The 18,065-nt window shown below is 57.3% G+C and overlaps 2 protein-coding genes across 2 annotated transcripts in view; both read left to right on the top strand.

Annotated features, from left to right (window-relative positions):
• Window positions 1-3,308: 3,308 nt before the first annotated feature.
• SLC18A3 (solute carrier family 18 member A3) lies at window positions 3,309-4,895 on the top strand. The gene has a single exon (XM_027098517.1). It carries the CDS (start codon window positions 3,309-3,311, stop codon window positions 4,893-4,895), a length of 1,587 nt encoding a protein of 528 aa, XP_026954318.1.
• A 1,989-nt stretch (window positions 4,896-6,884) lies between these two features.
• CHAT (choline O-acetyltransferase) overlaps window positions 6,885-18,065 on the top strand; it is a 50,183-nt gene continuing 39,002 nt past the window's right edge. The window contains exons 1-5 of the mRNA XM_027098531.1: window positions 6,885-7,056; window positions 9,068-9,170; window positions 12,112-12,303; window positions 12,967-13,085; window positions 15,442-15,495. Coding sequence (XP_026954332.1) covers window positions 9,105-9,170; window positions 12,112-12,303; window positions 12,967-13,085; window positions 15,442-15,495 — 431 coding nt within the window. The 5' untranslated portion in view covers window positions 6,885-7,056; window positions 9,068-9,104. The remainder of the gene's footprint in view (window positions 7,057-9,067; window positions 9,171-12,111; window positions 12,304-12,966; window positions 13,086-15,441; window positions 15,496-18,065) is intronic.

An 18,065-nucleotide genomic window follows, 5' to 3' on the forward strand; every position in this document is an offset into this window, starting at 1 on the left:
GCTTTGGAGGGAGGCATCCGTCCATCCTGGCCTCTTTTCCTTCCATGGATCTTCATCTGCCCCTCTCCTTGGCACTGACAGGGAGGGTGTGGTCACCTTGCACAAAGAGCAGCAGAGGCATGATGAGGCACAAGGAACAGGGAAGCAGCATGAGGACAACAAGACTGGTCCCCATGGCCTGGGTTTAAATTTAGGCTCTACTGCTGGAATCTCAGGCAAGTGACCCAGCTTCTCCATGCCCAACTTCCTCATCAATAAGACAGGGGAAATAGCACCTACACTGAACCAGGACTGAGTGAGAATTAAATAAAGCAGCACACACAACACCTCTGGCACAGAGATGTGCTTAATAAATGAACCTGTTTCCTGCCATAGGGGAACAGAGGACTGGAGAATTAGGCATGAGCCCAGAGATAACTTGCCTTCATGCTCAGGAACAGCCATGAATTCTGTGGGCCAGAGAGCTGGAAGAAGGGATCTGCATCTTGAAGGCCCTGGGAAAGTTTCTCTTCTCTAAGATTCCACTGTTCTTTAGCCACGAGACAGAAAACTTCTGCCTTAAATTCCAACCCCCCTCTTTCAGATCGGATAAGGCAAACAACATATGCATACATAGTAATTGCTCAGTAGGTTGGAAGACTGTCCCTTTAAAAGCCTCTTAATGGGAGAGTCAGAAGGGACCAGAGGTCTCCAACTCAAAAGACCAGAGAGTGAGGCAGGTGATGTAAATTTGTGCAGCCAGCTGGAGAAAGACTGCAATGAGCTGGAGAGGGTGTGTACTGACTAACGGCCTTCAAATAAAATTTAAAATCATTATCTCGCCCGACAGAGCCCTTCTACAGCACCCATTTCCTGCTGAGGGCTGCAGCGAGTTAGGAGTCCCCTAACCCCTTACTTAACAGAGACCAAGGCTGTGACTTGCCCAAGGTCACCCAGAGCCAGGCCTGTCCCCATACTGGAACTGTTTCCCTCCCTCAGACAGAGGACAGTTTGGCCACTTCAGGGCAGGTGTTGGCAACTCCTCAAGTGGAAGTTTCTTCTCCTTCCCTGAGTGGGTGGAGAGATTGGGCAATGGGTGGCAAGGCTGCTGCCTCTCACCCTGGCATGCTGGTCTCCATCACCTCATCCGACAGCTATCTCAGGGACAGAAGCCAACTTTCCAATGCCTTCCGGGCGTCTCACCAGCCAAGACACAGCCTGGAATGATAACGCCTGCTTAACCAGCGGGGCAAGCCAGGAAGCCAGGGCACCCCTGAAACTTTTATCTGCTCTTTACCAGACCCACAGCTGTAAAATGAAGATAAAACGACACATCTTACAGATGATAATAATAACCACAGCAGCCACTTACATCGCTCTTACTGTGTGCCAGGCACCCTAAGCAGTGGGTACTATTATCCATTTTACAGATAAAGAAGCTGAGGGATAGAGAGGTGAAGTGATTCCCCCCCTTCCTCCCAGGCGCCCTAACTAGTAGGTGGCAGAGCCAGGAGCCATCTCAGTCCTCTGCCTCTAAAGCCCAAGTTCTTTCCACTGTATCAGGATGCCTCCTTCGGGGTGGGGAGCACCGTAAGGGAAGAAGCGGTGTCTAATGGTAGTTTGCTTTTGAGGCCAGAAGGATGGGAAGAATCCTCTCTGACTCTGGAAGAAAGGGACAAACTGTAATCTCAACAGCACAGATCTCCCAGCCTCCACTGCCTCAGAGCCTCTCTCCGGCCAGTCCGCAGACCAGAACGTGGACTCGATGTGCCATCCATGGTCAACGCTGGGGACGCATTAGGCCCAGCGCAAAGCCAGGGCGGCTCACCTTGTCTTCTGAGAACGGGGCGTCTCAGCGGGTGTGGCCCTCTTAAGGTGAGCCCCCCTTGAGCCTCTGCTGAGAGCAAAGCTGCTGGATCCTGCCCAGGAAATGGTTTCGGCGCCCACGCGGGGTCTCTTACGGCTCCAGGCGTAGACCCCGCCACATCACTCCCTGAGCCCACCCGGGACTTGGAGGCAGCTCTGGAGACTGGAGGTGGGGGTGGGGTTGGGAAAGGGGGCGGGACCTCGCAGGAGCGGAGGGAGGGCTTGGTGTAGTGCGAAGACAAGACTGCCTGGGAGGAGTTAGAACGGGGAGGGCGTGAGGAGGCGGGAAGGGAGAAGAGGCGGAGCTGCCGGACCCGGACAGTTAAAACGGAAAGGGGGCGCACTGGTTAGGAGAAGGAGGTGGGGAAAGCGGTAGGGTGGGCGGGGCAGAGCTGATATTGGGGGCCCCGGGTGTGGACGAAGCGACTTCTCCCCTCAATCCCCAGATGCTCTTAGTCTGGAGTTCTCTGCTGTGACATTCTCCCGAAGGGCCGGTCGGTCGGAACCCAGTCCAGCAGTATGCGCCTCCCCTCCCCGGCGTGGAAGGGGCCAGGGGGCGGGGCCAGAGAAAGGGTTGAGGGATCTGTAGTTGGCGCCCCTCCAGTCACTGCCCGACATTCCAGCTGCGAGAACAGATGGACGTAGCCGCGGCTCACCTCGGGGACTCCTTACCCGCTGCGCGCTGAGATCCAGGCTAAGGCGGAGATCTGGAGCCCCTAGCGCCCCCCTCTCCCGCGGGGCCGGGGGAAAGCGGCCGCTGTGTGCCCCTCTCCGTGGGGAGAAGAGCGGGCGCGGACCCCACGAGTCCTAGAACTGCTGGGGCGGAGAACCCGCTTGTCGCGCGGCGCACCCATCCTCAGGGGCTTGGCCAGGACTCTTTCCGCACCGAGACCCCTTTCTGGGGCTTCCAGCCTTGGCGCATCTGGGGAGAGGACCCCCTCCCGGCAGCGCCCCGCCCCCAGCCCCCGCCCCGCCGACGTCGCATTAGCATGAGCGACGCAAGTGGCCCGGGCACCACTCGGGGGCCGAGACTCGCCGCGTCACAGCCCCGAGTGTAAAAGAAAAAAAGAGTAGGCGGCGGCGGAGGAGGCACGAGCCGACGCGAGGGGAGGGGAGAGCGGCGGGGCGAGCGAGCCGGCGGGCGGGCGGCAGCAGCATGCCCCTCGGCCTGCTCAGGCGGCCTCTCGGCGCTGCGGGGGTGGCTCCCTGCGCGCCCGAGCCTCAGAGCGCTCAGTCTCCGGCTCCGGCGCCTTGGCACGGCCGCCTTTCCTGACCGCCCCTGAGCCCAGCGGCGGCGGGTCCCGAGCTCGGTTCCGGACAGCGGCGGCGCCTCGCCGGACAGGGTCCTTGCCTTTCCCGGCGAGCAGGGTTCCCCGAAGTTCCGCGCCCTGGTCTCTGCACTGCAGGGCGCGCGCGCCCGGCCCCGGCCGAAGCGTCCTCGGAAGAGCGGCGGGGTGCGGGTGATGGAACCCGAGGCGCCGGCGGGTCAGGCCCCGGCGGCAGCCAGCAAGCTGTCGGAGGCGGTGGGCGCGGCGCTGCAAGATCCCCGGCGGCAGCGGCGCCTGGTGCTGGTCATCGTGTGCGTGGCGCTGTTGCTGGACAACATGCTGTACATGGTCATCGTGCCCATCGTGCCCTACTACGTGCATTCGGCCAGCGAGAAGCCCACCCTGACTTCCAAAGTGTGTGTGACCACCCTGCCGCCGCCCACTCCGGCCAATGCCAGTGCAGACACGGTCAACACCTCGGAGTCCTCGACGGCCGCGATGCCGGCCAGGTCTACCGCGCAGCCCCAATACCCCACCGACAACGAGGACGTGAAGATCGGGGTGCTGTTTGCCTCCAAGGCCATCCTGCAGCTGCTGGTGAACCCCCTGAGCGGGACCTTCATCGACCGCATGAGCTATGACTTGCCGCTGCTTATGGGCCTGGGCGTACTGTTCGCCTCTACAGTGATGTTTGCCTTTGCGGAGGACTACGCGACGCTCTTCGCCGCGCGCAGCCTGCAGGGTCTCGGCTCGGCCTTCGCGGACACGTCTGGCATTGCCATGATCGCCGACAAGTATCCTGAGGAGCCGGAGCGCAGTCGTGCCCTGGGCTTGGCGTTGGCCTTCATCAGCTTCGGAAGCCTAGTGGCGCCGCCCTTCGGGGGGTTCCTCCACAAGTTCGTGGGCAAGACCGCGCCCTTTCTGGTGCTCGCCATGGTTTCGCTGCTCGACGCCCTGTTGCTGCTGGTCGTGGCCAAGCCCTTCTCCGCCGCGGCGCGGGCGCGGGCCAACCTGCCAGTGGGCACGCCTATCCACCGCCTCATGCTGGACCCCTACATCGCCGTGGTGGCAGGGGCGCTCACCACCTGCAACATCCCCCTCGCCTTTCTCGAGCCTACCATCGCCACGTGGATGGAGCACACGATGGCGGCGTCCGAGTGGGACGCAGGCATAGCCTGGCTGCCGGCCTTCGTGCCGCACGTGCTAGGCGTGTACCTCACAGTGCGACTGGCAGCGCGCTACCCCCACCTGCAGTGGCTGTACGGCGCCTTCGGGCTGGCAGTGATAGGTGCCAGCTCGTGCTTGGTGCCCGCCTGCCGCTCCTTTGCACCACTAGTGGTCTCGCTCTGCGGCCTCTGCTTCGGCATTGCGCTGGTGGACACGGCGCTGCTGCCCACGCTCGCCTTTCTTGTGGACGTGCGCCACGTCTCGGTCTATGGCAGCGTCTACGCCATTGCCGACATATCCTATTGCGTGGCTTACGCGCTCGGGCCCATAGTGGCGGGCCACATCGTGCACTCGCTTGGCTTTGAGCAGCTTAGCCTTGTTATGGGCCTGGCCAACCTGCTGTATGCGCCCGTCCTGCTGCTTCTGCGCAACGTGGGCCGCCTGAAGCGCTCCCGCTCCGAGCGCGATGTGCTGCTGGATGAGCCACCGCAGGGTCTATACGATGCTGTGCGCCTGCGGGAGCGCCCTCTGTCCGACCGGGAAGGCGCGCCTCGCAGCCCGCCAGGCCCCTTTGACGCATGTGAGGACGACTACGACTACTACACCCGCAGCTAGCAGCCCCGCTTCTCCTCCAGGCCACCCGCCCACTCCCCACCCCCGGGTCAAGGTGGCTGCTCTGTGAGCACACTGGCCAGCTCAGGCTCAGGTCCCGCCTCCTGCAGCGAGTACCCCAGCCTCTCCTCTGTCTTGATTTCCCTTGCCCGAGTCCCCTCTTTATGACCCTTTCTGTGTCCTCCTCCCTTTCCTCCAGTGGGGCATGGAGCACCGAGGCACGTGAACTTATGTGCTCCTGGCAAAGACGAAGAGGCGCGCGGGTCGCCACCTCGGGGCTCCCCGATGTAGAGCCGTGCCTCTGTTTGTCCTTCCTTCCGTTCCTCCCAGTGCCAACTTGGCCCGCTGCGCTGCGGTGCCTCCGGGCCGAATCAATAAACTGTATCTGTACGAGACCGAGTCTCTTTACTGATGGGGTGGGCGGCCGGGCAAGGGGCCAGGGCAGAATGGGAGGGTGAGCTGGGTCTAACCCAAATCCGGGTCTCAGTCCAGCGGGCATGCAGGAAGCCTGTTGCTCTTTTGCTACCTGGAAAAGGAGATACGAAAGAAGCAAACTCAACAAGGGCTCCCACCCACAAACACCCTGGTGCCTAGGCCGGCCTCAGCCCGCGACAGCCCCTCCCTCACGCAGGCCTAGCGCAGCGCCCCAGGGCGCCGCCCGGGGGAGCCTGAGGACCCTCTCCCTCCGGGTGCGCTGGTCCCGCCCCTTGAGGACACACCCTGAGTCTAAGACAGAGCTCTTAGGCGCCCAAGCTTCCCTTCCCTTCGAGCCTGGCAACCTGTCCCGTCCAGTCTCCAAAAGAGAATAGGGGTGGAACTGTTATGGGCAGCTGAAAAAAAACCAGCCGCATCCTTAAGGGCTTGATTTCTCGAGACGCGTGTGTGTGATTGTGTGTTCGTTAGACCACTGGACTCTATCCTACGAGGAGTGGAGGAACAGTTGTCGATGTGTCCGCTGTGTTCCAGCTATACGGGCTTGAGTCAGGGCTGGAGAGAATGATAGTGTGAGAGCTGATACCAACCCCACCCTACCCGGTCCTGAGTGCAAGCAAGCGCCCAGGGCTGCCAGAGAAGTCTCCCCACCTTGAGTGGGGGTCCCCAGAGTCCCAGACCAGCGTGTGTGCACCACTCCCAGTCCTGCAACCTGCGGCCTCCTGAAGGCTGCAGAGTCCTCGGATTCCGGCATGGAGAGGTCGCCGTGTTGGGGTACGCCTGTGTATTAGACAACGTCTGTGGGGGTCTGTACTGCTGGTGTGTGCACGTCTGTTCTGACTCTGTGTGTCCGGCTGTGTGTGTGTCTGTCTGAGCAGGGTCTCTCTTTGTGAGTCTGTCTGTGTGTGTTCGTGTGTAAGGATCTATATGGGGTGGTGGGGGGGAATGCATTGTCTGGGAGGAATGTCTGCCTCTGGCTGCGTGTCTCTAAGCATCCCCAGGTCTGTATCCTGCATATTCCCTGTAGTGCCAGCCGGGATGAGTGGGAATAGAAAAGGACCTGCAGTGATCGATAAACAGGTTGTTTTATTTATTATTATTATTATTATATTGTAAGAGGAGTTGTAATAAGGTTTGAGCCTGCCCTGGACAGTGGGGAGGCACAGATTTACCCAGACCCAACCCTCCCCTGGGTTCTGCAGAGGCAGCCACGGCTAGGATAAAGGGGTTAGGGGAGCGCAGGGACTGGGGAAGGCTGAGCTGAGGGCGATGGGCACGGGCGGGGCCACGTTCTGCACCCCCCATCTCGGGCCTGGATTCCGCTGCCTTTGCTAGAGATCGTCCGGGAAGCCGTCAGAGCACGGGATGGGGACCGGGAGGTGGGATCCCGGAAGGCAGCGGAGTGGTGAGGCGGGGGGGGAGGGCGGGGGGGACAAAGGATGGAGAGGGTGAGAGGTAGGGGTGGGGCTGGGGGGAGGGAGGAAAAGGGAGAAAGGGGAGGGAGGAGGAACAGGAGGAAAGAGGGGAGGCGACTGGCGCGGCCGGCTCGCTCGCAGCCAGTCGCGAGGCCTGGGGACCCGGCGACGTCGGAGGCTCTGCCACCGACTGAGGCGGTGGCCCCCACCCCCGCACTGCTGACGCGCCCCCGAATCCCTTCCGGCTCACATTCTAGCCCCTAGTTCTGTTGGGTGCGGTGCAGCGGCGGCCGAGGCAGCAGAGACGAGGAGAGCAGGTGAGTAGGGCTGGACTGGCGGAGCACAGCGCGGGGAGCCGGGAGCGCAGGGAGGCTCCGTCCAGGGACCGCGCCGGGGCCGGGAGGCCCCAGAACCCGCGGAGTCCTCCGAGTCCCGAAGGGCAGTGGCCGTCGGGGGACGGCCAGGAGGCTGCGGGCTTCTGTGGCTCTGGTGTTTCTCCACCGAGGGTGGGGGCAGGGGACGGGGAGCTGGATGGTGCGAAGTTGGGGGAAAGGGCTTGGACAGGCTTGACTGTCAGCTTCGCGGCTTCACGTGTGTGTCCACACTTCTGAACCCCCATCTGCTAAGTGCCAAGGTCTGCACTTTCCGTGCCCAGTTGGAGGGTCTGCAGGTCTCACTCCCACCCCCTGAAGTGCTGGCATGCACCTGCCTCTCTCCGACTCTCTCGCGGAGGCGGGAGATGGGGTGCAGGCGTGGGCGCAAGTGGCAAGTATAAGCCGGGTGACAGGTAGCCCCTGGAGCACGCGGGCAGCCTGTGGTGCCCGGGCTGAGCTGGGCTTCGGCTTCCAGGACAAAGCAGAGCCCCCTCCAGGCAGGCTTCAGAAGCCAGGCTGGTGGGAGTGTGGAGTGGAGGGCACCAAACTGACAAAGAAAGATAGCGACACAAATACACCCTTTAGGCGCCAGCCCAAGGGCCAGTGAGGAAGAGCAGCTGGCCAACAGGAACAAAGCCCTCCCATGTGGCACCCATGAAACCATCCTACTTCAATCTCCTGTGCCTCTCTGAGACGTGGGGTCTCTGAGGCTTGACTAGTATCTTCCCGCTATGGGCTGGCTGGGGGCCAGAGCAAGAGCAGGTATTGGCTGCATTGTCTATAGGGCCCTTACCACCTTGCCCTTGCCCTACTCACCCCCTCAAAACTCCCGTGGCTCTGGGGTCGACTCTCATCTGGACGCCGTTGCTTCTGCTTTGCAGTGGGTAGTGGCAGCCCCTTTGCTACACGGCGCTCACCGGTCTGGGGACCACCTAGTCCCGAGTGCTGGGGGCACAGTGCCCGCAAGGACTCTCCCTTCTCTGCCCAGCGCTACCAGGCAACCCCAGGCCCCTCCACCCCTGGACCGGGATTACCTATCTTTCTGGATGCTGTGTCTTAGGGTCAGCCGTGCCTTGCACCCAGCCCCCCTCTCCCACTGTGTCTGCCTGGGTAGAAGGGGCTAAGTCTTAGCTTTAGGCTCTTGGGAGAGAACAGGGGATGGATGAGTGGAAAGCATGGGTGGGTGCTTATGCAGGCTTATGCTTAGGGTTAGAGGTTGGGCCCCAGTAACCTTACAAACTGGCTTTTGCCCCTCTTGGCCTGGCTCACTTCTACTGTACCTTCAGAATTAATCCACCTCCTTACAGGCCTATTCAGGGGACCCCTAGGGGCCTGGGCTGCCTAACTTGCCTGTACCATCTCCCTCAGCATTCTCATGCCACCTACACTGGCAGCCAGCCGACCAGAGACTGCCTAAGTCACAGCCCATCCAGCAGGGTCCTCCCTGCCTTGGCCACAGGCCAGTCTCTGATAAGCCTCGAGCGCGTCTCCTGGAGCCCAGAGCCTTAGAGGACCTTGTATTCATTCGTGTGCACGTGCATTCCTTGTACTCAGCCACCCAACACTGATTTTACTCCATGCCAGGCACAGGGCTACGGCTCAGAGGTGAAGCACTGAACACGGCAGGTGTAGTCTTGCCCTGGAGAAGCTCACAGTCTAGTGGGAAAGAGAGGTTTTAATCTGCAAAGCACATATCTATCGGGTCCCAGGCAGGAACAACGCAAGTGCTCTGCCAGTGACCCCTCATGGATCTGGAATGAGAGGACACTGTGATCAGTGTGTGGACTGGTCTGGAGGTCAGGAGTTTGGGACCAGGCCCACAAGGAGGGCTGTGAACACTACTGCCCAGCTCTGGCCTCCTCACAGGGCAGAGGCAGGGTACCAGGCTATGGGAAGTGAAGGGTCCGGTCTAGGCGGCTCTTGTATTGATGCCTCTCTGCTTCTCGGTCCCCAGGTCCACACCTCTGCTTCCCCAATCAGGAGTCACCAAGATGCCCATCCTCGAAAAAACACCCCCTAAGATGGCAGCAAAAAGTCCCAGCAGTGAGGAGGAGCCTGTAAGTGACGTTTGGATCCCTCTCTCCCCACTCACAAATTCTTGCTTCCAGAACAGTCCTGAGAGGGACTGACCCCCAACTTTTGCCTGGCCCCTAGCCCTGTGCTCTCCTGGGCAGGAGGCCCAGGCTGCAGACCTGCCCCAAGTTTGCTGAGGAGCCCGGGGAGGCCTGGAGGGGCTGGGAGTGGCGTCAGGGAATACTGAGGGAATGCTGACAGCCACACTTCCTAACCTCCAAGGCCAGGGAGAGCCCTTGACCTGAGCCGGGCACTCTCTTTTCTCTCAGGGCCTCCCCTCTCTCCAAGTTCCACCTCCAATGGCTGTGAGCCCAGTGGAACTGCCTTAGGATGAGGCCGAATTCCCTACTCTAAGCCTTGTCACATCCCAGCCCCAGCTGCTGTCAGCCCTGGAGCCTTAAGCGCCATCTTCCCCACTGGTTTGAGATGATGCCACCCTTCCCTGGGCAGGCATCCTCCTTCCCCACCACACTCAACCCACCTTCCAGAGTGATAGAGCGACACATCTGATCTTCAGGCTGTTGCACACGGCAGTTCCTGTCTTCTTGACACCTCTTTACCCCAACCCTAACCCCAGGGCTTCATTTGAAAACCTGATCAGAACTTTCTGGCTTCTCCTCATGAAGTTGCTCACCACATTGTCCAGACAAACAGCCTGACAAACACCTCTGTTGTTGCCTCTGGTCCGTGGCACGTCCCTCCCTTTGGACTGTGGCTGCCTTGAGAGCAGGCTCTGTATCTCCATTGTCCCTGAGACCAGCCCAGAAATGTGAGCCCTGGCTCACATAAATTGCCCAGAAATGTTTATTGATCTAAGACCCCAGGGCCCAAAGACCCTCATTTGTACAAGTCCCTGCCTCTGTACCCAGGCAAGGCCAGAAGCCCACGAGAGTCTGGGAAGAGCCCCAAGGGGCTGAGACATCTGAGCAGAGATTTCCTGCTTCACTCCTTCTTACCCATCACTGATCCCCCATGACCCAGGCTGAGTCACTGTCAGAGCTCCGAAGAAGGGTAGCCTGTTTCTAGCAGGGGCTCTAGCCAGATCTGCTGGCACTCTTGGCCAAGCCACCAGCTGGACTGCGCTTTCTGTAGATGCTTCCCCACTCACCCACCACACAGATCCCCAAGACCCCAAGAGAAGGAAGAGAGAACTAGAGCAGCTTGGTGGGGAGGCTGGACCTGGCTCTCTGGGAGTGCGCGGAGCAACCTGGAATGCTGCCCGGACCCATCCTCAAGGGTTACCCAGGGCAGGAGCAGCCCGTAGTTGGCACTGACACCCTCCTCCCTCCCCCTAGGGCAGTGAACTCTAGAGACAGGCTCAGACAGGCAGAGCCCCTTCCCTCATCAGCGCACGTGCTCCGGTTCACTCACACTTGGGGTCCTCACACTTGGGGTCTGCCTGCCCAGAGCTCCCAGGGATGCGGGTCCGCTTCAGTCCCTGCAGCAGCAGGAGCGGAGCACAGGTAAGCATTCAATGGACCCCCTTCACTCTACAGCCTGGCCGGGGTGGAAATTCACTGACCCCACCACCCCACAGAGGAGAAACCCCTGAAAAGAAGGCAGCCCACCATGTGCCATCTTTGTAAAGTTTAAGTAGTAGCATGAAGAGTCCTGGTTTCCGATTGTGACCAGCTAAGTGAGGAAGAGGGAAAAGGATGGATGGAAAAGGGAGCAAGGGAGAGAACGCCCAAGGAGAAAGGAGCAGAAGGGCTGTCGGTGGGGGCGGGGGTGGTGGTGGCGGGGACTGATTTCAGGTCCAGGCTCTGCCACAGAATGGCTGGATGACTTTAGACTAGCCTCTTCACCCTCTGGTCCTCAGTTTCCTCATCTGAAAATGGGACAAAAATTCCTTCCCAGGCTAAGCCATAACACTGTTGAACGCACACGAGATCCCAGGGTGACAGAGCTCGTAAACTGAGAAGCCCAGATCAGGAGGACATGGGTGGGAAGTTCTACTTAGATTCTTGAGACACTTTGCGGGCCCCCAGGTATTACGGGTTTTCTCTTAGGAATCCATCTGGAGGGATAAGGATAGTAATATCATAACGTTTTATGATGTGCCTAATTGGGGCCAGTTGTTTCTCTTATTTAATTCTCTCTGTGCCCCTCTCACATAGGAATTGTTATTTATGTCCTGTGAATGAGGAAGCTAAGGCTTGGAGAGATTAAGAGTGGAAAAACTTCCAATGCATTTCCCCCCTACCTGCGCCCCATACCCACAAGGAGCTAAATGCCCCTCCCTGTGCTTCATAACTGGGAGGGATTTAATAAGGAGACCAGTGCATGAGTCACCTTCCCAGGAAATATCATGCAGAATTCTGGTCATTAGGGCAAGCAGTGAACTATACCTCGCACCACCTTTCAACTGTCCAAATCTCTCCATTAAAATCACACCCTTTGGGTCCAGAGATGAACTGGATTGTGGAGCCCCAGCTGGGAACAAGTCCTAAATTAAGAGTGGCCAGCAGTCAATATCAATAACAGGACCGTTTCATCTTACACTCATTCTTTATGGTTTGTAGGCACTTTCATATTCGTGATCTTTTTGATCTTATGGAGATAGAGGTTATTACTTCTGTTTTACAGGGTAGGAAACTGAGGCACAGAGGTAGGGGTGATTTGCTCAAGGTCACACAGGTGGTCAGCAGCAGGGTCGGGGCATGAACCCATGTCTGTCTGGTGTCAGCCTCAAGGTCTTTTCCTCTGCACTTTGTCCCCTCCTAGAGACTAGGATGGGGTATGGGAGAAAGCTAACAGGAGTTTCCTAAGTTCACAATTCTGCTGAGCTGAGCCCTGGAAACAGATGAGTCCCAGGATAGGGAACAAAGATGGGGCAGATCGAAACAGACACAGGGGATCAATTTGGGGACAGGCATGGGCCACACATGAGAAGAGGAACCAAAGCCTGTGATGCTTCCCTTCCAGAGGCTGCCCAAACTCCCTGTGCCCCCGCTGCAGCAGACGCTGGCCACCTACCTGCGGTGCATGCAGCACCTTGTGCCTGAGGAGCAGTTCAGGAGGAGCCAGGCCATTGTGCAGCGGTTTGGGGCTCCTGGTGGCCTCGGTGAGACCCTGCAGCAGAAGCTCCTGGAACGGCGGGAGAAGACAGCCAACTGGGTAAGAGCTGCTGGGAGGGGGCAAACAAGGATCCCGTGGGTCAGGGGGCAGAAAGCAGTCATGGAGACAGAGGGATCTGGATGAGGGGCAGGTAGGTGACAAAGATGGGGCAGATGGAGGGACAGGCATGGGGGAGACAACAGAGCGATAGTGAGGAGCAAGGGTGAAGGACAGACAAGATGGGGATGGGGACAGAGAGGGGACAGATGGGGATAAGGATGGGGGACAGACAGGGACAGAGATGGGGGCAGTTGGGGGACAGAAATGGGGGGCAGATGAGTAACAGGGATGGGAGCAGCAGAGGATAGCGTGAGGTCAGGGGAGCAGAGAGGGGTGAAAGGCAGGAATGAGACACTCATAAGAAAGGGCAGGGGGCATGGATGAAGCAGTAAACAACCAGGATGAACACTGGGATGGAAGAAAGGAGATAGTATGGGACAAAGCTGAAGGACAGGCGTGGTAGACGGGGAGCACACAGGCCCTAGCCCGTAAATGGGGCTCAGCGTATGTTTGTGGAATGAATGAATGAATGAAAAAAGTACATGATCTACTGAAGGGTCCCCATTTTCCCCTGGGGCTGCCGGGATGGGACTGGTGCGCTCCACAGGCAAGATGTGTGTGGCCATTGGGGGTAATGGCACCCTTCCCCACCCTCCCTGGCAGGTGTCTGAGTACTGGCTGAATGACATGTATCTCAATAACCGACTGGCCCTGCCTGTCAACTCCAGCCCAGCTGTGATCTTTGCCCGGCAGCACTTCCAAGATACCAGTGACCAGCTAAGGTGAGGCCCCCGTGACCCTGGGCTCACAGCTTGGCAGTCTGCCTGGAGGAGGGGGCCTGGCACCAGCACCAGGAAGGAGAGGTTGAAACTCGTGCCTCGGCTGAGATTTCTGAGGCCGAATGGCCCTGAGACAGTGGCATCCAGGCCATGGTGTCAGAAGGGGGTTAGGCAAGTGGCACGTGGGTAACAAACGCAGGGTCTTCCTCAGAATGTATCTGTTTGGGGTGGGGTGGGGAGGTCACGGGCCCCCAGGTGTCGCCATGGCAGTCGGGGCCTGGTTGAGGCCCTGGGAGGAAGCCTGTAGCCTCTGATCCTGCCAGCACTTGAGGCTGGGGCTTCTTACTGGGACCCATGGCCCCAGGCTATCTCAGAGGGCCTCTGCAGCCCTGCAGCCCCCAGCTCTGGACAGAGGCTCTGAGGGAGTGGAAATGGTTTCTTCCCGCCAGCCACTGCCAGAGTCTCTGCCATCTGCTGCAATTTCAGAGCTTACTGAGCCCCTGGAACAGCCTCTGGGCCCACTGATGACAACGGAGGGGCCGTTTACGTAAGGGTCGTGTCGGGAGGAAGGGTCTCCCTGCCAGAGTCTCTCAGAGCCAAACCCAGGTCTCTGGCCTCAAGACCCAAAAGTGGCACAGCATGGGGACAGTTCAGAGGGAGGAAAAAAAAAAACAAGAGGCAGGGCCCACCTTGGCCTCTGAGCAGGGCTCAACTATGCTGGAAGACCCCTGTCCCCCTCCTTCTTCACCAAGACCATCTCGGCCAACCTGCTGGCCGGGGGCAGTCTTCCCCCTTCCCCTGCAGCCAGGCCTTCCCCGGGCAAAAGGAAGTGTGTGGATGGATGAACAACTTCCGGAAACAGTTCTCAAAATTGCATCGAAGGGGGCGTTTTCCTCCCGATGCAGTTAAGCCAGGCTTATCATCCATGGGCCGTTAAGATGACAGAGTCCTTTAAGGAAGCTCCGTACTGTTCTCCATAGTGGCTGCACCAATTCACATTCCCACCAGCAGTGCAAGAGGGTTCCCTTAAAAAACTACAAATAGAACTACCATACGACCCAGCAATCCCACTACTGGGCATATACCCTGAGAAAACCATCATTCAAAAAGAGTCATGTACCAAGATGTTCATTGCAGCTCTATTTACAATAGCCAGGACATGGAAACAACCTAAGTGTCCATCATCAGATGAATGGATAAAGAAGATGTGGCACATATATACAATGGAATATTAATCAGCCGTAAAAAGAAACAAAATTGAGCTATTTGTAATGAGGTGGATAGACCTAGAGTCTGTCATACAGAGTGAAGTAAGTTAGAATGAGAAAGACAAATACCGTATGCTAACACATATATATGGGATTTAAGGGAAAAAAAAGTCATGAAGAACCTAGGGGTAAGACAGGAATAAAGACACAGACCTACTGGAGAATGGACTTGAGGATATGGGGAGGGAGAAGGGTAAGCTGTGACAAAGTGAGAGAGTGGCATGGACATATATACACTACCAAACGTAAAATAGATAGCTAGTGGAAAGCAGCTGCATAGCACAGGGAGATCAGCTCGGTGCTTTGTGTCCACCTAGAGGGGTGGGATAGGGAGGGTGGGAGGGAGGGAGACGTAAGAAGGAAGAGATATGGGAACATATGTATATGTATAACTGATTCACTTTGTTATAAAGCAGAAACTAACACACCATTGTAAAGCAATTATACTCTAATAAAGATTTAAAAAAAAAAAAAGATGACAGGGTCCCGTGGTAAGGTTGTCTGGTGCCTTTTTTCCCCACGCCAGCACCCACATTCCTTTTCATTAGCATTAAGGGGACCAAATGACTGACTTTCCCCAGGAGATTGGATTTCCCAGAACCCCGGGGTTTTGGCCCAGTCCAGCCCCAGCACAGGCCTTCACCTGGAAGAACCCCATCCCTGACTGTCCAACCCCCTCTTGCCTGCTCTGTGGCCTCTCCTGGCTTCCTCTCCCTCCTCCTCCTCCTCTTCAGTCACCTTCCAGTTTCCTCTCCTCCCCCCCAGTTCTCTCCTCAGGACCATTTTTAATCCAAGGTTTGTGAAGGACCAACAGCATGGGGGTAGGGGCGGGGCAGCAGGAACCCCACCTGATTAGTGTACCATCAAGGCCAGACATCTGGTGGGTGGTCCATGAGTTTGGGAGAGACAGAGTGGAGGTGGGAGGGAGGGGCAGAGGGAGGTGGAGAGAGAAGTAAGAAGAAATGAAGGAAGAAGGGAGGGAGGGAGGAAGGGAGCTGAAGGATGGAGGGAGGGAGGGAGCTGAAGGATGGAGGGAGGGAGGGAGCCTGGGCCCTGGAGAGGAAATACTAAGGCCTCATCTCTCTCTGCAGGTTTGCAGCCAACCTCATCTCTGGTGTGCTCAGCTACAAGGCCCTGCTGGACAGGTAGGACAGAGCCCAGCCTGAGAAGGGTAGTACCCTGTTCTGGCACAGTCTGTTGACCCATCTGTCTCCCTACCACACTAGCCAAGGAGCTCCCAGAGGGCAGAGAACTTGCCTTTTTCCAGCTCTGAGTTCTGGGCTCCCATCACAGAGCAAACAGCCCCCTTGAACTTCCTGAGCATCAGAATGACCTTTACCCCAGCTGGCCTAGCCATTAATGGTTACTGTGCCCGGGGTAAGCACGATCCCTCCTTGATCTCTTTAAAATGCCCCCCTCCCTCCACACGTCTTATATATACACATGCCATGATTCAGCGTGTCAGGAATATAGAGAGCATATCAAAAGGTGGGGAAGGAAAAGTTGTTGGAGCGCGGTGATGGTGAGTTCAGCCTTGTTACTCACTACGTGAAAGGAATGGGCTCCCCACTCTAAGCCTGTTTCCTCAACCCTATCAAACTTGAGAAATGGGTGAGCTGACTCAGTGGACCCAAAGGTGTCCTGACAGATGGAGAGAGCTGCATAAGCACAGTAGATCATCACTGATTTTAGGAGGCAAGTCCCTTTTCCAGCCAAGCACCAGGTGCCCAGGAGCAGCAGAGGGAGTGAGAGGGCGTGGGGGACCACATGAGAGGGTCTCAGAGTCCCCAGAGGCAGGAAATATAAGGGCGTCAGATGCTGGAAAGAAAGAAGGGTCCAAAGCAATGTCCATTGCACAGACGAGGAAGCTGAGGCTCAGAGAGGTTAAGGGTCTTGTCCGTGGTCACACAGCCAGGAGGTGGCAGAGTGAGGAAGGCACAGGGGCAAACTTCACTTTCTTTTTAACTTGATCCAACCGAGTCTTACCCAGACTTGTGGGGGAGGCTTAGACCTGCAGCCCCTCCAGGGTAGGGCTGTTTCCTCTGGAGAGGAGGGGGCAGGCCCCCAGACCCAAAGTGCAGAGTAGCTCAGGGCTTGGGCCCTGGGGTTAGCAGACCCGAGTCTGAATTCTGACATCCACAACACAGGACGTGTCGATCTTGGGTGAGTAATCACTCCTAGCTATATACCCCTGTCTGTCAAATGGAAATAATAATAGTAGCAGCCTCTTAGGGCTGCTGCAACTGTCCTATGAGATGATGCCTTCAAAGCTTTCAGTCCTAAGTTAGGCACACAGCAGGCTTTCCATGCATTTCTGAACCAAACGCTCCTAGACTTCTGTCTGCTCACTCCTCACCGTACCATTCCCTCGCTGGGTCACCAGACCTTCCGGCTACTGTCACTCGTGGTGTTTTTTTGGTGTCTCTCTTCCTCGCTGGGAGAGCTCTGCCATCGCCCAGAACTCAGTGCTACTGACACTCAACTCTCTGATTTCAGAGAGCTTCATCCCTTACCTTGTCCAGCTGGACAGCAGAGGAGGAAGGGCACCACCCACGACCTTGTACCCTTCCATCGCTGACAGTCTAGACCCCAGACTCCCACATATGTGTGCGTGCGCTTGTGCGCGTGCATGTGGGCACACTCACACAGACATGCATACCCGTACATATCCAAGTGAAGGTTCCCACATCTGATCACCGTAAATGTCATAAGGCTGGAAATGTATGCCATTGCCCAAGCGCCTGTTTTAGACGCTCCATTTACTCATTTATTCATTTGCTCACTTTGCAAATTGATGTTGGGAAGGTGAAGGGAAATAAGGCCCCATCCCTGTCTTCGAAATGTTCTCAGACCGTTTGGCAAGACAGACACCTCAACAGCACAGAATACAGCTGTGTCGGTCCCCATGAGCCCCACACTCCATTATCTGACCCCCTGACGTCCCCACCAGGGCACCTCCCGGTCATTGCAAGCTGAGTCATCCCCAGTGGGCCCTTGGGGTCCCTCCCCACACCCCAGCTGGACCCTTACCTTGTCCTGCCATCTCAGTAAATGCACCACACACCCCTAGTGGTGAATCCAGGACCCTAGAAATCACCTGAGGTGTCTTTCTCCCTCGCCTGCTCATCTAGTCCAAGTGCAGGTGCACCACTCTCCCTCCAGAACCCATTCCCATGCCTCCCTTCCCCTCCTCCCACCACCCTCCCCAGACCCATCACCTTCCCAGCAGCCCACAGCCTCCTTCCTGGTTCTTCCTTTGACCCACTTCCACCCATTCTCCACACAGAACCAGGGCCATTACAAAAGCAAAACAGATCAAATCCTGCCCCTGAAAGCTCTCACCTTCTGGGGCTTTCACTGCCCCAAGAATGAAACAGTACCACCTTTCCACTGCCAAGGAGACTCACAAGTCTCCCCACCTCTCTGGCCATCTCTTACTCAGTTTCAATGCACTGGTTTCCTTTCACCTTGGACGAGTGTTCCTCAAATGATCTATGGTGAAGGACCAATATATTCTTTTAATTTAGTAAAGTGTTTGTAAAACACCGCAGAAATGAATTAGCAGAAAAATGGCCCAAAGGTACAAAATACGACACCATTTGTTTTATCGTTAGATTCAACACACACAAACGTCCTCTGTCAGCCTGTTACAAGTTTCTGAAAGCTGCTTCTGGAGTCCCACACTCGCCCTGTCGTGAGCTGGTCGTTACAGTTC

This window comes from Aethalodelphis obliquidens, unplaced genomic scaffold, assembly GCF_003676395.1.
Source record: "Aethalodelphis obliquidens isolate GAN/ISIS:26980383/991018 unplaced genomic scaffold, ASM367639v1 scaffold124, whole genome shotgun sequence".
In the NCBI taxonomy this organism is placed as follows: domain Eukaryota; kingdom Metazoa; phylum Chordata; class Mammalia; order Artiodactyla; family Delphinidae; genus Aethalodelphis; species Aethalodelphis obliquidens.